The sequence below is a fragment of the Aspergillus fijiensis genome (genome assembly GCF_003184825.1).
Source record: "Aspergillus fijiensis CBS 313.89 unplaced genomic scaffold BO72scaffold_23, whole genome shotgun sequence".
Taxonomy (NCBI): domain Eukaryota; kingdom Fungi; phylum Ascomycota; class Eurotiomycetes; order Eurotiales; family Aspergillaceae; genus Aspergillus; species Aspergillus fijiensis.
This window is the reverse complement of record NW_024468999.1, coordinates 212,950-230,259: the sequence shown is the minus strand read 5'-3', so window position 1 is coordinate 230,259 and position 17,310 is coordinate 212,950. Positions and strand designations below refer to the sequence as shown.

The 17,310-nt window shown below is 54.2% G+C and overlaps 8 protein-coding genes across 8 annotated transcripts; 5 read left to right on the top strand and 3 right to left on the bottom strand.

Annotated features, from left to right (window-relative positions):
• Positions 1 to 204: 204 nt before the first annotated feature.
• BO72DRAFT_378025 (NAD(P)-binding protein) lies at positions 205 to 1,613 on the top strand (the record flags this gene model as incomplete). Its single annotated transcript, XM_040941289.1, has 5 exons — positions 205 to 592; positions 700 to 804; positions 874 to 1,112; positions 1,192 to 1,422; positions 1,503 to 1,613. The coding sequence occupies 5 exons, from the start codon at positions 205 to 207 to the stop codon at positions 1,611 to 1,613; spliced, it is 1,074 nt and encodes a 357-aa protein (XP_040801277.1).
• A 236-nt stretch (positions 1,614 to 1,849) lies between these two features.
• On the top strand, positions 1,850 to 3,298 carry BO72DRAFT_428947 (amidohydrolase family protein). Its single transcript, XM_040943057.1, has 4 exons — positions 1,850 to 2,052; positions 2,128 to 2,145; positions 2,210 to 2,979; positions 3,080 to 3,298. Exons 1-4 carry the CDS (start codon positions 1,866 to 1,868, stop codon positions 3,257 to 3,259), a joined length of 1,155 nt encoding a protein of 384 aa, XP_040801276.1. The 5' UTR covers positions 1,850 to 1,865; the 3' UTR covers positions 3,260 to 3,298.
• Positions 3,299 to 6,151: 2,853 nt separating this feature from the next.
• Positions 6,152 to 7,534, bottom strand: BO72DRAFT_377965 (uncharacterized protein; the record flags this gene model as incomplete). The annotated part of the gene is made up of 2 exons (XM_040941286.1): positions 6,152 to 6,951; positions 7,084 to 7,534. The coding sequence occupies 2 exons, from the start codon at positions 7,532 to 7,534 to the stop codon at positions 6,152 to 6,154; spliced, it is 1,251 nt and encodes a 416-aa protein (XP_040801275.1).
• An 833-nt stretch (positions 7,535 to 8,367) lies between these two features.
• Positions 8,368 to 8,849, top strand: BO72DRAFT_458833 (uncharacterized protein; the record flags this gene model as incomplete). Its single annotated transcript, XM_040946398.1, has 3 exons — positions 8,368 to 8,385; positions 8,448 to 8,597; positions 8,667 to 8,849. The coding sequence occupies 3 exons, from the start codon at positions 8,368 to 8,370 to the stop codon at positions 8,847 to 8,849; spliced, it is 351 nt and encodes a 116-aa protein (XP_040801274.1).
• A 329-nt stretch (positions 8,850 to 9,178) lies between these two features.
• BO72DRAFT_527738 (SDR family oxidoreductase) lies at positions 9,179 to 10,426 on the bottom strand. Its single transcript, XM_040950133.1, has 4 exons — positions 10,301 to 10,426; positions 9,923 to 10,236; positions 9,487 to 9,857; positions 9,179 to 9,428 (listed from the first exon to the last, which is right to left on the bottom strand). Exons 1-4 carry the CDS (start codon positions 10,338 to 10,340, stop codon positions 9,395 to 9,397), a joined length of 759 nt encoding a protein of 252 aa, XP_040801273.1. The 5' UTR covers positions 10,341 to 10,426; the 3' UTR covers positions 9,179 to 9,394.
• Positions 10,427 to 11,216: 790 nt separating this feature from the next.
• On the top strand, positions 11,217 to 11,949 carry BO72DRAFT_468560 (uncharacterized protein; the record flags this gene model as incomplete). The annotated part of the gene is made up of 3 exons (XM_040946910.1): positions 11,217 to 11,279; positions 11,344 to 11,745; positions 11,935 to 11,949. The coding sequence occupies 3 exons, from the start codon at positions 11,217 to 11,219 to the stop codon at positions 11,947 to 11,949; spliced, it is 480 nt and encodes a 159-aa protein (XP_040801272.1).
• A 955-nt stretch (positions 11,950 to 12,904) lies between these two features.
• BO72DRAFT_428940 (4-hydroxybenzoate octaprenyltransferase) lies at positions 12,905 to 14,075 on the top strand (the record flags this gene model as incomplete). The annotated part of the gene is made up of 1 exon (XM_040943056.1): positions 12,905 to 14,075. Exon 1 carries the CDS (start codon positions 13,032 to 13,034, stop codon positions 14,073 to 14,075), a length of 1,044 nt encoding a protein of 347 aa, XP_040801271.1. The 5' UTR covers positions 12,905 to 13,031.
• Positions 14,076 to 15,230: 1,155 nt separating this feature from the next.
• BO72DRAFT_509538 (carboxylesterase/lipase family protein) lies at positions 15,231 to 16,877 on the bottom strand (the record flags this gene model as incomplete). Its single annotated transcript, XM_040949338.1, has 1 exon — positions 15,231 to 16,877. One exon carries the CDS (start codon positions 16,875 to 16,877, stop codon positions 15,231 to 15,233), a length of 1,647 nt encoding a protein of 548 aa, XP_040801270.1.
• Between the last annotated feature and the right edge of the window lie 433 nt (positions 16,878 to 17,310).

The following is a 17,310-nucleotide window of genomic DNA, read 5'->3' as shown; positions in this document are numbered from 1 at the left end:
TTCTTTGGTCTCCGGTAACCACCGGTATTCAAGTATTATTTCCACTTCCCCCGCGTTTCGGGTCTTCATCTCGAATCCGCCCCCTCCCCCCAAAGATCACTGTGGATGATTTATATTCGGAAAGGCAGGAGACCCTCAGGATCTGTACTATCAATACAGTCTGCTTTCTCTGCTGTGTGCAATTTTCGCCTAACGACCAAGAGCATGTTTACCCCAAGGAGAAGCTTCCTCCCTCGCGAGGGATTGTATATTGATCCTATTGTCACGGGCCTACGCAAGACGGTTCTCTATCCCGGTTTCAGCATCCCTGCCTGGTGCGTTGCGCAGAAGGCGGGGATATCGTCGCCGCTCTACACGCAACTTGCTCAGTACCTCGCTATAGCCAGCGCCCTCCTCTGGCTCAACACGTATCTCAGTAGGCAAAGCCGAAACAACTGGACCATCGATCATATGTGGAATGGTGACTGGACGAAAGAGATTGTGGTGGTCACTGGGGGTAGTGGCGGGCTGGGGGCAGGAGTCGCTCAGCGCCTAGCGGCCATGGGAGCCCGCGTCGTGGTCGTCGATATCATCCCTTTGACTTACGTGCCCGGTTGGTGTTATCTCATTTTTGGCTGGAAGCAAGATGCTGGACCTGGAACTTCTACTAGAAGGCGAGCTAACCTACGAAACTCGCTATGTTTCTCGGGAAACAAATAGAGAACGACCGCATTACCTACTATCAATGTGATCTGAGCGATGAGAACCAGATTGCATCCCTTTGTGAGAAGATTCGGTCTGAGGTTGGCGACCCATCTGTCTTGGGTGAGTCGAAACGAGAAAAGCACCAACAAGGAAGAGTTAGGGTTCTGGCTGACATGAAGCCGAATATAGTCAACAATGCCGGGCTCTCGCGCGGCCAAACCGTAGCGGAGGGGACGTACCACGATAATAGCATCACCTTCAAGACGAACCTCCTCGCCCCGTTCCTCCTGACCAAGGAATTCCTTCCCGGCATGATTCACCGCCAGCATGGCCATATTGTCAACGTCTCCTCAATGAGTGCATATATTCCCCCGGCGGGACTGGCGGATTACGCGGCTTCCAAGGCCGGGTTAATCGCGTTTCATGAGGTATATATTGTCTCTTATGTTTCCCGGCCGGGATAGACCCGGCAAGCACCGGTGTACGCTAACCAAGTCTCCGCGATAGTGTCTATCGCAAGAGCTCACATTTCGCCACAATGCTCCCAAAATTCGAACCTCGCTTTTGGTCCTGAGTTTTACCAAAACCCCGATGTTTAAAGGGGAAACCAACCAATCCCATTTCTTCATGCCGCTGTTGCATGCGGACACGGTGGTGGATGCGATCGTTGACACTCTGGTCGGTGGGTTGAGTCGGACCATTTACTTACCGGGGATCTTTCGGCTTTTTGCTGGATTGGTAAGCTTCGATTCATATTTCAATCTCCGGTTAGGACAAGCGAGATCTGTTGATACTGATTGTGTATCGAATTTAAACAGCGAGGTGCGCCGGAATGGTTCCAGACTATCATCCGAAATCGCTCGCAATCCTTAGCGGTGGACTTTAAAGGCCGGCAAAAGATCGATCCGGTTGCGGGAAAGCTTGTCTAGGGCTGATGATATCATATCCGGTGAACTGCAGATGTGGATAGGAGATTCTATGGCTATGATGTAGTTATTGTGTTAAATTGTACAAAGTAGACGAGGGCTGTGCCGTGGCCGGAACGGTCGGCGCATGCCCGGGCGGGGTCCGGAACGCACCCGATATACTTACTTCCTGGATTGAGTGCAATAAAAAGACCCTACCTCTCTAGCCCGAAGGTTATGCTCTCAAGCATCTTCACCATTTTTCCTCGTGATCGAATGCTTTATAGGTTCTTGCTTGCATTGTTGAATTGGCTTCTACCCTGGACCTGGAAATCCAAACTCAACGAGATGACGGACCACGGGATGGACTGGCTGCAAGGGAAGATCCTGGCATGGACTCACCCACCGCCCGTCAACAAGATCGACACCCACCACCATTTCGTGCCCTCGTTCTACAGGGAAGGTTCGTGTAGCCCAGCCCTAACTCCGGCACTGTAACAACAACCACTACTAATGCTGGGATATTCCATCACCAAAGCCGTTGAAGCAGCAGGAGGCATGTCCAATGACCAAGTCAACCACCACTCTATTTAATCAACCAAAACTAACCAACAAGCAAGGTGACCCAAGCGGCTGGCCCACCCCCAGCTGGAGCCCGCTGCGCTCCGAGCTCCTCATGAAACGCCTGGGGATCCGCACGGCGATCCTCTCGACCACAGCCCCCGGGGCCTGCATCCTCCAAGGCGAAGCCTCATACAAGCTGGCGCGACAGCTGAACGAGTACGCGGCAGACCTGCGCGACAAGCACCCCGACCGCTACGGGTTCTTCGCCAACCTCCCAGACATTTCCCTGCATCCAGACGCGGCCCTCGCCGAACTGGCCTACGCCCTGGACACCCTGCACGCCGACGGCGTCACCCTGTTCACGCGCTACGGCACCTCCGCCGCCACGCAAGCATACCTGGGCCACCCGGCCCTCGAGCCGATCTGGGCGGAGCTGCACCGCCGCCAGTGCGTGGTGTTCGTGCACCCGACCCACCCGGCCGACCCGACCGCGGTCAACGCCCACCTCCCGCAGCCCGTCATCGACTACCCGCACGAGACCACCCGCACCGCCATGGACATGATCCTGCAGGGCACCCGCCGCAAGTACCCAGATTGCCCGGTGATTCTCTCGCACGCCGGCGGCACCCTGCCGTATCTGATCACCCGGCTGGCGACGCCCCTCCGCAAGGCGCCGGACCTCGCGGCCGGGTATGTCGTCGGCACGACCTACGAGCAGGTCATGGCGGATTTCCGGAGTTTCCACTTCGATCTCGCCCTTTCGGCGGCGCCGCAGGTCGTCGAGGTGTTGCGGCGGATGGTGCCGGGCGATAAGATACTTTATGGGGTGGGTTTTATCCTTCTGTTCAGCCCTTTTGGCTTTTGTTCTTTCCGGGGAGGCAAGTGGAGGGGAAGGGTTTGTGTGCGCGGGCTGACTGTGCTGGTAGAGTGACTTCCCTTACGCCCCGTTGCCGGCGTATCCGGCTTTCTTGGAGGAGCTGGATGGGTGCGAGATGTCGGAGGAGATGCGCGAGGGGGTTTATTTCGGGAATGCGCGCAAGTTGATTCCGAGGTTGGCGGGGGAGGCCGGCGTGAGGGGCAGATCTGATGCTGAGTTATTTGAGTAGGGGGACGAGGAACTGCCGTGATTAGAGGAAAGGAAAGAGGTTGAGGCCACAAGGCGGCTCCTGCAACTATAGGTATGGAGTTTGCACGCGGTCAATTGTATGGGATAAGAGGATATAAGCAAAAGGACAGTCTCAGCGCAACTAGTGGAGTACACTGCTCAACACCTATAGCCGCGTAGCGAACATCGTGCGTGCGGATTGCCGAGGAAAATAAAAGGCTGTGCTGATCACCGGGGTGATTGTTGCTTTGCGGTCATTGGCTTTAGCTGGCGAGTGACCGAAGACAATGGACAATTCGACATAATTTGGCCTAGAATGCTGTGAGATTGAGGTAGAACGTATGCACAAGTCTTTCATGTCTGCAGAATCGTCTGACAGGCTCAGCGTCCGAGAATGCGAGCTTGGGGAAGGGGCATTATCGAGAACTCACCGCTCGTTTGATGCGTGTATCTCTCTCAGAAATCTCTCCGAGGCTCCCTGCCCCCGGCGATACCGAAGAGAGGATGCCACGGAGGGACTTCCAGAGTCCTCCAAGGGGGGATGATGGCTTCTGAACGCGACGACAGCAAACCGATGGTTTGCTACAAGTCCTGAGGTTTTGGTTCGCAGAACCGCCCCTTAGCCTTGCTGATACAGGCCCCTGGTTTCGAGCTCAAAAATAAAAGCCGTCACCTAGTCCTGCTGATGCTCAGAGCATCATCCCCGGTGTCGTCGCCTAGTGCCCAAAGTCGGTCCTGATCATCCTGATCAGCCGATCTATCATATTCCGGTCTCCGTGGATACTCAGGATGGGCGCTTCAAGTGGAGGGTTCTGAGGATCAGCGACAAAGGGAGCCATTCGGTTTAAGCCCTGCTGCAGCTGGTAGAATCGAACCCTGTCACCAACGGCTGCAATGCCATACATGGTAGATTGGGTCCGACTGCTCCTACGAGCGCCGGTAAGGCTTCTCCGCAGCTGACTCTTCAACTGTGTCCATCTGTACCTTTGCTCCCAGCCAGGCTGAGTGTCGCTCGGAAACCGTTTGCCTTCCGAACGATGACCACCTTCTGCAACCTGTTGTTTCCGAGTCTTGCAACAACCACATTGGCCATGTATCGTCTCCGCTGGTGGGTGTAGGACTCTCGCTCCACGCTATAATTATTAAGGAGCGGAAAGTAATGTCGCAAGACATTGAGCCAGAAGTTGTCCACTGCTAGCTCATATGGCTGAGGTCCACCCTGCGCAGGATGTAGAATGCTCATGTACCGACGGATCACGCCTAATGTCCAGTATTCTTGTACTGATGCGAACTGGGGTGCTGCCGGTTGCGGGGGTTGCGCTTGCGCTTGCATCTTGGTCCAATCCTCAGGAGTTCGTCGCGCGAAAAGACCTGCTTTTCGAAGGAAGATCTGGTTTGGGGGATTAGTCACACGTGTACTAGGGACTTTTGGAGAGAAAAAGCGACTGCTAGAATTTCAGAGTGCGTCAAAGTACAAGAATATATCTCATGCAATTTAGACTAGCCATGGCGGTGTTGTCTGCCCGTGTCAAACGGTATAACACGTTTATTGACCCAAGGCAAGTGAATGTTCACACCTGGTTTCAGATGGAAGCATAATATGACTAAGTATCTTTTACTCTTTATCCTTCAGCATAGAGATATGTGTTACTCCACATTGTGTTCTTTCTTGCGTTACTCTCGAAAATTGAGCTTCCATGGTTAGCAACAGAATCAACAAGTATTAAGGGACATATTCACCCTAGTGCGCACCAAACCGACCTGATGACTGCTGGCTTGGTTCATGATTTATTCTTGATTACAGTACCCTCCGTGAACATCTTCCCCATTTGCAAGTGGTGCAATGAATTACTGTAGATCTCCACTAATTGCTTCAATATATGAGAGTAGAATACAAATTGACGGCGGCCCTGCGCCTTGCCAGGCTGCTTGCTTGCCGCTCACCTCGGTGGCCTTAGCTTGTTCTTTCAAAATATCCTGCCGTAGTCAAAGTCCAAGCATCTTACACATCTCTCGCAGGTGTCATCATAGTCTAGCAAATGGAGAAGGTAGGGGAAAAATAAAAAGAGATAAACTAGTAGTAGGTAAATTATGAGGCAGATTATACATCACTTAGTACTAGGCTCCTGCACTTGTACAGATACAATGTGTAGCGTTCTGTTTTCTTCTTTTCCTCCTACCCATCTAAGGTGAAAATAGCCAGATATAGAGCTCTAGTAAGGGAATGCACCATTTCAATTGGATGTGGCATTCCATGCGGTGTGTGATCACAGGGAGAAAGCCTTTGACTCGCAATCGAAGGAAACCGTGAAGCCACCGCTGCCTAAGGCAAGCAGGCCTGACGGTTCAAGTGGGCAGCAGTATCAATGAGAGCATCAAAAAGTCACATAGCCAATGTGTGGCAAGCGAGCTAAAGGACAAATGGGGGTTTTCCAGCATTCAACCGACCACCATAGCTGACCTGATTCCTTGCTACCCACTGGGCAGGGTTGCTCAGGGCGCGACACTTCGACCGGCAAGTCTTTGGTGAGAATGAAGAGCACTTATTGAAAATACGATGGACAAGGGGAGGCGTTTTCGAGGCCATTTGGGATCATGGGAGACCGTTCTGCTGCAGCATATGAAGACGGAGTACCAATTTCCCAAGCAGCAGGTTTTGAATGAGATCACATCGGATCCCAGCAATCAGCCTAAAACCCAGACCCTAACTCAAGTTCCAGTGCGCTGGTATCAAACCCACTCCTTTGAGGCATTTCGCTACTTCCTGCCATTTATCTTCGGATATCTGATCAAGGCGTCTTCGTCCTCTCCCCAGCACTCCTAAGTCAATGATCTTTCGATGCTGACGACCCCAGGGACACCGTCAGCAAAGCAATCGTTAATACAGTATGCATCATAGAGCACCAACAAAGGCAAGAATAGGACATACATCGGAAACGGCAGTGACTTGGTATACTTCATCAAGACAGCTGTAGGCAGGGTAGTATGGCTGGGGCGATAAGTTATAATCGCCCACTGAGAAGCGCTCTACGGTATCCAAATAGCCTACACTGTAGCCCATCCCGGGCAAGATTAGAACGCCGGCCACACCACCAGCTACATGGTTGCGTACGGAAAATCCATGGAAACTTTCGATGTCGATGGTTACACGAACCCCGGGATAAAAGTACGGATTAGGCATGCCCACCTGTTTCCACTGCGTCTCCCCATGGATCTCCCTTGCTTCAGGACAGGAGTAGCCCAGCATGGCTCTGGATCCATCCTTGAAAAAGAACTCCAGTCCAGTAACGGAAGGCCCGGCGGTCTCCTGCAACACGGAGACCGCAACCTGGCATACCGGAGCGTGGATTTCGACAACCTCCCGGTACGTACCCCGCACGAGGGTATTATCATAGTGATGGAGGCCCATGCCGCGGAAGTCGAGTGGGCGAGGCCGCTCGGAACGCAGCGCCAAAGCTGTGTCGCGAACCCAGCGCAGCGCCTCCCACGTCCCAATCTCCAGGCGAAACCCCCAACCACAACCCAGCTTACAGGTGCAGTGGTAGAGCAGCCTCCAGTCGATCTCCCCCTCCTCTTCCTGCCCCCTCCTCTTCCGTTTCCTCTCAAAGTAGTTGCGGAGGACGGGCAGCAGGAATCCCCGTTCTCCATTGATCTCAAATCTCGTTTTCCAAAACGCGCGGCTGGAGAAAATGCCTACAAATCCGCGTGACGCGCAACGGAGACGCAAAACATCCCGTGTCGGTAGCAAGATTGCAATCGCTTCGATGATCTCCAGGGGCAGACGCTGGAAGCCATCCCTGCCCGTTCGACGTCGGTGGGAGGTACGCCGCCGTTTTGTGATATACGGAGCAGGCCGAGGGGGGTCTGTCGGGAAGCGCATGAGCTCTTCCAGCGCGGGCAGTCCGAACCGGCCCTCACGCCGAATCTCTTGATCTTGCAAAGTCGACCAGAAGGAGGGGTGGGAATCTGGCGTAAATGCGTAGTGAGAATGCCCCGGCGTATACGGTGACAGCTCCAATGCCTCGAAAAGACTTCCTAGGTGTAATTCGTCGGGGCCGAAATGCTCCAGTAGACGGTGCCAACATACTTCATGGATGAGGTACACGTCGGTCTGACGATGCGCGGGCACATCATCCGATCTCCAGCTATCATCGGTCTCGGTGTCTCCTGGTATTCGCGCCTCGTCGTGTGCTTCCGGCGAGCTAGGGGCTGCCGTGATGGTCCGGGTCACCTTGATGCCGGACGTCGTGCAATAAACTTGAATTGATGTCAGCATGAACTGGAAGCATGTACACATCTCACGCAAGGAATCAGGAAGCTAGCTCACCGGCCCTGAAAGGCTTCTTCCATGGGATGGATTCGCAGAATACACCCCCACACACCGTGCACGCGGCGTACCAGAACGGTAAACCACGTTGCACATCAGGCTGAAATTGTAGCACTGAAAACATGATCAAAGCTTAAGACACTATCTTCCGAAGCTACATGGATAGAAGAGAGGGCAATTTACATATTGCCTACTCACGTTCCCGTCCCAGGCCTTTTATATCTCCCTCGCCCACGTCATCAGGGTGTCATTTGTTGAGGAGACAGCCGGCAACATTCCCATCCAATCTCCGCTCGATTCGATAGGCAAGGCCTTCTGATTTGATGGGAAGTGAGTTCCGGAAATGCTAAACAATGGTTAAGCGCCCGAAGCCTGAGACCGTAACACCGGCCATCCTTGATGTCCACCAAGAAAGGGCCACAATGGAACAATCAGTACAGTCATAATCTAGGCCTTTAACACAATAATCAATAGCGTGCTCCTCCGATACTCAATGTCTGCAACACAATTATAGTGGCCCGAAATAATAGAGAAAGTAATCGATGGCTGTTCAGAGAGAGTTCTCCAGGGGAAGGGAAAGCGGCTTGATCAGGTCGCTGCGTGTATATATGGCTTTGCATTCCAGCCTCTCTTTCGAGTTCTCTGTTTCGCCTTCCTCTTCGTCCCAAATCATCGTCTCTCAGGTAGGAAGTCCATCTTGGTGACCTTTTGTTGCGTGTCCAAGCTGATGAAGCGCAAGCACAACGACCACAACAACCACAACCACAACCACCACCATAACCATGGCTCCCGCTCAGCAGGTATGTAACCATTCGTCGATGCCTTATCTCTTGTGCACGCGTGTCTGACGAACACTCAGCAGATCATCGTCAACGCGGGTGGCCGGGCCACCATCGTCGCCCCCGCCGACAATCGCCCCCGGGCACTGCGGAGGAAGGACCTGAAGAAGGTCCAAAAGAAAAGACAGGCCCGCAAAGGGCTAGAGAGCAAGGTCGCCTCCCACGAGGAGCTGGTAAGTCCGAACCGAAGGCATTGACGGATTGGTTCGAAGCGAGACTAATAGCTTGTCTGCCGGGAACAGCTGCGCGAGGCCGAGCGCCTCGAAAGGGCGGCCGCGGCGGAGGAGGCGGAGGTGAGGCGAAAGCGGGAAAAGGCCGCGGAGCTGTGGCAGAAGGCCGAGGCCCAGAACAAGGGCGGGGATGAGGGGGTGGCTCTCGCGGTGAGAGTGAAGGAGACCGCCGAGCAGGATCATCAGATGCAGTAAGTAGATGAAATTCAAGGTCTACGGCGCTGGACGCCGGTTCGTTCCCACCCGAAAATTGCGATCTTCGCTCCTTCTCGTACCATTGTAGCGTACCTACCTCTCACTATCCCTGTTCATGGCAGCTTTGCGGGCAGCGTCAGCTTTGGTCCCAATGTTTGACGTAGCTAGCTGAGATGCTCTCCACTGTCAGCCTTGCTGCACTGGTCAACCTCCAACGTTATGGGGGCACAGCGTGGAGCAAAGTGCTGGTATGCCTATCACACATTCTGCAGCTATAGATGGGAAGGTCCTGCGACTTCTTTGAACCTACTGTACAACATATTGATTCGCAACCGCAATTGCTCACGTAAAATGTACATGGATGTCACCAACCATATCAACGTGAGTTATACCACCACAGGCCTACCACCTCCCCGAGTCTGCGGCTTCAGCGTCCCGAGAACGTACAGCTCAGCATATAACCTATAGACAAAGTGTAGCTATTACTATATCTGGCCTCTATGTCTAGAATCATCCACCTCCATGCAGAGAACCCTGCAAGAAGTCTACTGAAAAGCGGCCAAAATCTCATCATTCCACCTGCCCGTCGTCAGCCATGATATCTCAACATCATACAGACCAAAGCAAGAGAACTTACAAAAGATACTTCCCCGACAACTCCCGAGGCGCATCCAGCACCAACCGCGCAATAACATGCCCCGGCTGCTCGGGTCTCAGCAACCCTCCATCCTTGTGGACGGTGGTAAAGAACGAATGGAACTGCTGATCCATCTTCGTCGCCAGATCCTCCCGGATGCCCCGCTGCATCTCGGTGTCTACGATGCCCGGATCCACCGACACAGAGACCACCTCAGGCTCTTCCTCCCCCAGCGTCAGCGCCAGATGGTTCATGGCCGCCTTGGTGGCGCCGTACAAGCCCCATCCCTTGAAGGCTGACACGGAAGCCGCGGATGAGGTGAACATAATTCGGCCTTGCGAGGCGCGAAGGGAGGGGAGAGATGCTTGCACCTGTTGCTTATCGTTAGTCCATCCGGGACGGTTGATCCTCCAGGCATGATGATGCCTTGACGTACAAAAGCAACACAGCTGAAATAGTTCACATCAAACCCGTGCTTCCATTGCTCGAGGTCCGCCTCGGCCACATTCCCCACCTGCCCCAGAGTCCCGTGGTTCAGCACGAGTCCGTCCAGCTGTCCGAAGGCCTTCAGCGCCAGATCGACGGCCTTCCGACCGAGCGAGAGATCGGCGAGATCGCCGCCCAGGACCTCGACTTGGCTGGGGTACTGGTCTTTCAGGGCTTGAAGGGGCGCAAGGCTCCGCGCGACGACAACCAAATTGGGGGATTGTGGGCTGCTGAGGAGGTACTTGGCAATGGTCAGGCCGATTCCTTCGTTGTTGTTAGCCTTGGTGGGGAGAGAGGGAGATTGCCATGATGCAAGTGGTGGACGTACCGCGCGAGGCGCCAGTTATGATGAAGGTTTTGGGGGACATGATTGGATCTACTTTATTGGGTGCCGTGTGAGGATATCTACAGTATGAGAGTTGGTTATGGTGGAGGGGGACTGGTTGAGAGAAAAACACGGTCGTGGGTGAGGCTGACCGAAACTGTGGCTTGGCCCGCTGGAGACTAAGTGGGGAAAAACGTGAAGGCTGGAACCCTGGATGGGTCCACTTAACTGGGACTACGTCATTTGGGGTTGATTAGGGTTGTGATGAAGCAAGGTAAGCTTGTCATATATTTTGCCTTGGCGATGTGATACTGTACTATGAAAGCATTAATCTGGCGTTGCTTGCTAGGTGACTTGTTAGGGTTTCCGTAGCGGCGTTGTTCTGGTGCCTCAGGCAGGATTGGTTGCCGTCCTGGATGGAGGCTTTGCAGTATAGGAAGATGCCCCCGCCAATTGTCGTCCGAGTTTGGGAGCTACCTGTACACAACAATTGGTCTCTTATAATCTTCAATAAGGCTCTCTCCGGATTTTTCGAGAGGAGTTCAGCCTTGTTGACCAGGCAGATGCTACCCCGTACGTATGCTTAATTCATTTATCATACTTTGTGCTAGGTGACAGCTCAACGTGCTACTGCTGACGGCAGGGGTTGGGTTGGGTCAATTAAGCACAAACCTCACCCAAAAGCGAGTACAGACATCACGCTTCACAAGCCACCAATCTCGAACTGGCCAAAGATAAATAGAATATCCCCCCTCTAGGCACCCATCTATGACCCCTGCACGCAAATATCAGCTCGTGGCCGCGGTACCTCCCATTGCATGTCTATTGCCTCGGCGACCCTGAGGTCACAGCAGGATATAAAACGGGGGTCTCTCGCCAGATTTCTTCGGTTCTTAGTCTCCGTCGCAAATGCGCAACCATGAGACAAGCCCAGACAAAACCTCAACCTAAACCATTCAAAGATTGGCCCAACGATGCCGCGGTAGGTATCAGTCCGTGCCTGATCGCGACTCCCCGTAGCAGCCCACTGAATGCTTTGCTGTTAGTTTGAAACGACGGCCGAGCAACGCGAGCACATCAAACTGCCCGTCATGGGGTCCTTTCCTCCGCACGTCGCGGGAGTCCTGTACCGGACTGGACCGGCTAGCTACAAAGTCCCCGGATCGAACTATCAGCTCCACCACTGGTTCGACGGCTTTACGCAGCTGCATCGTTTCCAACTCGTGCCCCAGCCAAGCGGGTCATGCAAGGTGGTCTACAACTCCCGCCGTCAGGTCGATGCGCTGATCGAGGAGGTGCGCAAGACGGGCACACTGCGCGGCATGACATTCGGGCAGAAGCGAGACCCTTGTGCAAACTTCTTCCAAAAAGTCAAAGCAGTCTTTGAGACCCATTTTGAAACCACAAACCCGGAGATGGTGAATGTGGGAGTCACGGTGCATGCCAACGTAAGTGGATCTTTCCCTAGGGTGCTCAGTTCCATTTTTTTGAGCAGATGGACTCATGGGAGGTGACAGATCCCAGGCATTCCGTCCCACCTCAGAGCTGTTGCCGTGCTGCCCGCAATGCGGCGTAGTATTAGGGCTTGAAATTGACACGATGTTTCGTTGATGTTTGGAGAAAAATACTGCGAATAGAACTGGCAAGCCTAGAGGATATGTACGGTACGTACACACTTCACAACATATATTCGACCGTCTTGGATCGCGTACGGCAGGCTAGAATGCTCGTAGAACACAGCCCACCAGATGCCACGCAGTAGACCTGGACACATCATTGCAGTGGTCAGTGGCGAGTTGTGCCAGTCTGGCTTCCATCGACTTCCAAATGACGGGTGAATTGACTTACCAGTTGCTATATCAGCATTATGAATGCGACGGCAGCCTGACTGCGGGACGGGAACAAGCGACTTGGGCCTTTCCCTTTTCGGCGGCGACTGAAGACCACTCACTCACTCACGGGCACGGCAACCCACACAATTGCGACCCACATCGGGTCAAACCGACACGAAAATTCTTCCAGGGTTAGTCCCGACCTCATCGGATGGAACTGCTGCATTGCAGCTTCAAAGATAGAAAAATACTGCCCACATCCTAGAGACACGCTGATGAAAGAACTCTTGTGACCAATGCTGACCACCAGAGTCCCAAATCAGGGCTATCTGTCCCCACGGGCCAGGGCGGTGAAGTAGCCGACCAATCATGGCGACATATTATGACCACGGCCCTAATTCTGTGCAGCCTGGAGGATCCGAAGGATTGTCGAAGACGGGGAGCAAAACGAGGGCCAAGTCTGCAGGCTTATCAATCATCCACGAGTGCCCGTTCATGCAAGTCGGCAAAAAAAAAATATCACTCGAGTATTACACCTTACCCTTTCCTGCGCACGATCTCAGAATACGAGATTGGCGTGCCCACAATAAGTCAACAACGCTGGCAATTCGACGGCCAAGACTTGCAAAGCCGCATCGCAATATGGACCCTGAAACTCGGTTGGTTGATGATATCGTGGCTAACGGCCGGCTAACCCGGAACGGGAAAGGCACGACTACAAGCACTGAGTGTCATATCAGCTTGGGCTGACGAGAACTTTTGTCAGGGCAAGGTGGCTAATTTGGAGATAACGGTCTATAAAAAGGGTCTGAGAAGCCCGCGGTGAGCCGGACAGAGACTCATCAGTATTTTCAACTCAAGTTTCTATCTCAGAATCTCCTTGCCTTGTTAGACTTCTCACAATGACGCTCACTCCAAAGGGCCAAGCCCAAACTTCTGCTGGACAATCCCAATACCAGCCTCCCTCCACTGGCATCTTCCGTCTGATGCCAGCCAGCTGGGTCCCCTACGCTGAACTGATGCGTCTGGACCGCCCAGCCGGCTTCTTCGCCTTCTACTGGCACTACCTGATCGGGATGAGCTTTGCCGCGGCAATCCTGCCTTCCGTGTCCCTTCGGGCCCTAGTCGAAGCAGCAATCTACCAGATCGTGTGGGTGATCATTCTGCGCGGGGCCGTCTGCACCGTGAACGACAACTTCGACCAGGAGTTCGACCGCCAGGTCGCGCGGACCCGCTGGCGGCCCATTGCGCGTGGGGCGGTCTCCACGATGCAGGCCAACCTCTTCGCCGCGGCCCAGGTCGCCCTCCTGGCCGGGATGGCCCTGCGGTGTCCCCTGCAGCAAGCCGCGGGGCTGACCGCCGTCCCGCTCTACGCGAGCCTGACCACGCTGATCCTCAGCGTCTACCCGCTGGGGAAGCGGGTGACCGACATGCCGCAGATGATCCTTGGCGTGGGCTTTGCGGCGGCGATCCCCTTCTCGGCCGCCCTGCTGGGGCTCGATCTGTTCCCCGTGTCGCCCTTCGCCTTGCTGCAGGGCCAGGGGGGTGCGGATTCCCGGCTGGCGGCCGCGTCGCTCAGCCTGTGTGTGGCCTCGGGCCTCTGGACCGTCATCTTCGATACCGTCTATGCGCACCAGGATCGCGCGGACGATATCAAGGCGGGCGTGCGCTCGCTCGCCGTTCGTCTGGGCGATCACACGAAGCCGGCGCTTGCCGTCTTGGCGGCTGCGCAGATCGCGCTCTTGGTGTTTACGGGCGTTCAGAGCCAGTTCTCCGCCGTGTATTTTGTGGCGTCGTGTGGAGGCGAGGCGCTTGCGTTGGCTACTATGCTCGTTGTCGTAGATCTGAGCAAGCCGGCGAGCTGTGCTTGGTGGTTTGGGAAGGGAACGGCCATTGTGGGGATTATTCTGCTGTCCGGATTGGTTGGAGAGTACTTGTTGAAGTGATGCGATGTTTTATTTTTGTTGAGGTCAAGTCTCATCCCTGAACACCCGAGCGTTGCAACCGTGGGGTATGGGCTATATCCTCCCCCTCTGGGTGCATGGGTGAAAGATTACATATGGTTTAGAGTGAATAGAATACGTGCTAGCTAGAATATGATGATTTACTGCCCTGACCCTGTCCAGGAATGGACTTATGAAAATCTCCGAGTTTCCAACAATCGCTCCTTGGGTTCAGGTTCGATGCTTTACCCCGGAGTAGAGAACATAAAAAAGCAGTAGTGCTCACCGGTCCCTACGCATGGCTCACATCACGTCACAGCGCCAATGAGCGCTAATGCTTGATTGCTGTTTGTTTCTTTGTTTCAAGAAGGAAGAAGGATGATCTTCCCTGTCGGGTCAATGTGCCAGCGCCCGCGCTAGAAGTAGATCCTTTCATTACGCCCTTCTGGCACATCCTAGCTCCTGCCCTGTCGGGTTTAGTCTACAATATGGGTTGAACCCATCTTATCGGCAATGCCAGTTCTTCCCCGCTTGGCCAAGACGAGGCGGGCTAGCTTCAGACACAAACTTTGTTTGTTGAGGCTTTGGCGTTGGGAAGAAGAGAACGGTCTACGACCTTGCAAATTTACCTTTGCCCCACACACCACATCAAGCCTCACCCTCTCCTTCCCAGCTCGCAACGGTCCTTGACGAGTCATGTGATTCGGGCTACCCTACCTTCCTGTCTCTGCTTTGTCTAAGACATCTCGGAGTACACCTGCTCTGATGACTCAGATCATAGTCACCGTTTATTCTGCTGTTCATGGTTGTGCCCGAATGGGTTTGTGTTTAAATGCAACTTCATCTTGTTGACAAGCACAGGCTCTTTGAACATGCATCCAAAGGATCTGGCACATACCTCAATATAGTCTATGAGATCTCCAAATAAAGCTACACTCTATAGTTGGCTGATGAGCAGTAGGATAACAAATACAGTCCCAGACCAACAAGAGATGCATCGCAAAGCACCCACGACAAGTCAAACGAGTGTAGATAGTTAGGGTGTTCAATATACATATTATCTCAGCATCAAGCTTCAACGCAAACCACTAGGACCGGGAGAAAGATCGCCCCACTCTCCACAACCATCCATTTTAGCAACCCCTCAATCCTATCGTCCTAGTAAGGAATTTGCCGATGGAACCACTCCATCAACAAGGACACCTGAGCCGGGTGCGCAATAGACACGTTCTCGAACGCATCGCCCAGCTCCATGACGACCTGGGTGCCGTTGGCGCTGTTGGGGCTCCAGTAGGGCAGGGAGCCGGCGGTGTACGAGCCGCCGAGGTTGGGGTCAAGGGTCTTAGCGAAATTGGCCCAGTAGGCCGACATCTTCTCCTGGATGGCGTAGTCGGTGGCGTTGAAGGGGTACCGATCCGTGTTGGCGTAGAGCGCGTTGAGGGCGTACATGATCTCGGACTGGTGGAAGGCGCCCTGGTCCTGGCCGGGGGGTGCATGGGTCCAGTAATAGGTGTAGAACGAGGAGGAAGCGGCCTTATACCACTCGGTGGCGTAGGCCCACGAGCCGACCAGCGAGGCGTCCCGCGCCGCCGCGTTCCACGACTCGTCCTGCGTGCCGTTCGTGTCCGGGTACAGCTTGATGTAGCGGTCGTAGAGGTCGCCGTACTTCAGCGAGGTGTAGTTCTCATACTGCGCCACCGTGTAGTCCGTGCTGATGGCCGCCCCGGACTCGTCCTTCGTGTTGCCGGTGATGACGGGGACGTCGTTGGCCGGTCCGTTGCGGAGAGTGTCGATGTACTTCTCCGGGAGCACGTACCCATCGAGCACCGGCTTGAAGATCAATGGATAGCCAGCAGACAGGGCGGTGACCCAGTTGATCCACGTGGAGTTGACCCGATCCTGCGATCCGACGAGAAGATCTTCCATGGACAAGGTGCGTAGCTCGGCGATCGTCGAGACATTGTGGCTTGCCACATAGCTTTCGCCGAAGTAGATCGCGGTGGACATGTTGACATACGACGTGGCGAGGCCGGCGAGGAGGGGATCATAGGGGTATCGAATTCCCGACTCGGAGATTCCACCGTGGAAATAGCCCGTGAAAAGAGGACTGTTCACCGCGTGATACACTTGCGAGGAACCAAAAGATTGGCCAGCCACAATTACGCGATCCGGATCGCCTCCGAAGTTGGCGATGTTCTTCTGAACCCATTTCAGAACCTCGAGTTGATCGAGCACACCGTAGTTGCCGGACGTGTTATATCCTGTTGTGCGCAAACCCTCGGCGTTGAGCTCGGGGTGGGCCAGATATCCAAAGGCATCATCGCGGCGATTGAAACTAATGAAGATCACATCTTTCAAGGCCATTCCACCTCCATAGTACCACGGGTTGTCGCTCGTCTCGTCGGATCCCTGGTTCCACACCATGACGGGGAGCTTGGCGTCTGCGGTGCCGGCATTGGTCCAGATGTTCAAGCTCAGGCAGTCTTCGCTAATGTACGAAGTATCGCCGGTGGGACACGCGGGCCCGAACGCCGTGGCCTGCAAGGTGGTGTTCCACGACTCTCTGGGTTGGGGCGGCTTCCAGCGGTTCTGGTAGCCGGTGTCGGCGGCGTACGGAATGCCCAGATAAGCCGTCACATTGGATTCGGAGATGCCAAAATAGGTCTCCAGGGTGGATTCGTTGAAGTACTTATATCCCTGGACTGGGCCGTAGGTTGTCTGGATGACTTCATCCCAGAGTTGCGCTTGGGCGACTGCAGCGCCCAGAACCACCGAGGCCAAGGCCCGCGGAATCGAGACGGTCATTCTGGAAAGACTAGACCAACGATGATGATGATGATTGAGAAGGAAGGGGAGGTTGATGAAGGGATTGAGCGAAGATGGATTCCTACCCCTCTTTATATCTTTGTACCAAGGCAAGATCTCAGCTGTGATGTCTACTCACCTGTGCTGCGCCGGCAAGGGTTGCGTCGCGAAGTTGCATGTCGATCGACTGGAGTTTTGCATTCAGTGTACCACGGATGTTGACCAGCCGTTCCGTGCATGATCACTGACGATCGTTGCCAAAGCCTGTTAGTGAGCGTCCTGTCAGGTACAATCTACTAGACAGAGGTACGTCAACTTTTGATTGCGAGCATACGTAGATACCAAGATGAGAGACCAATGACACGCATTTGTCCTTATCCACCAGATAGTCGTTACGCCTCCCCTCGAGGACCGGATTCTTGGCACTGGCCAG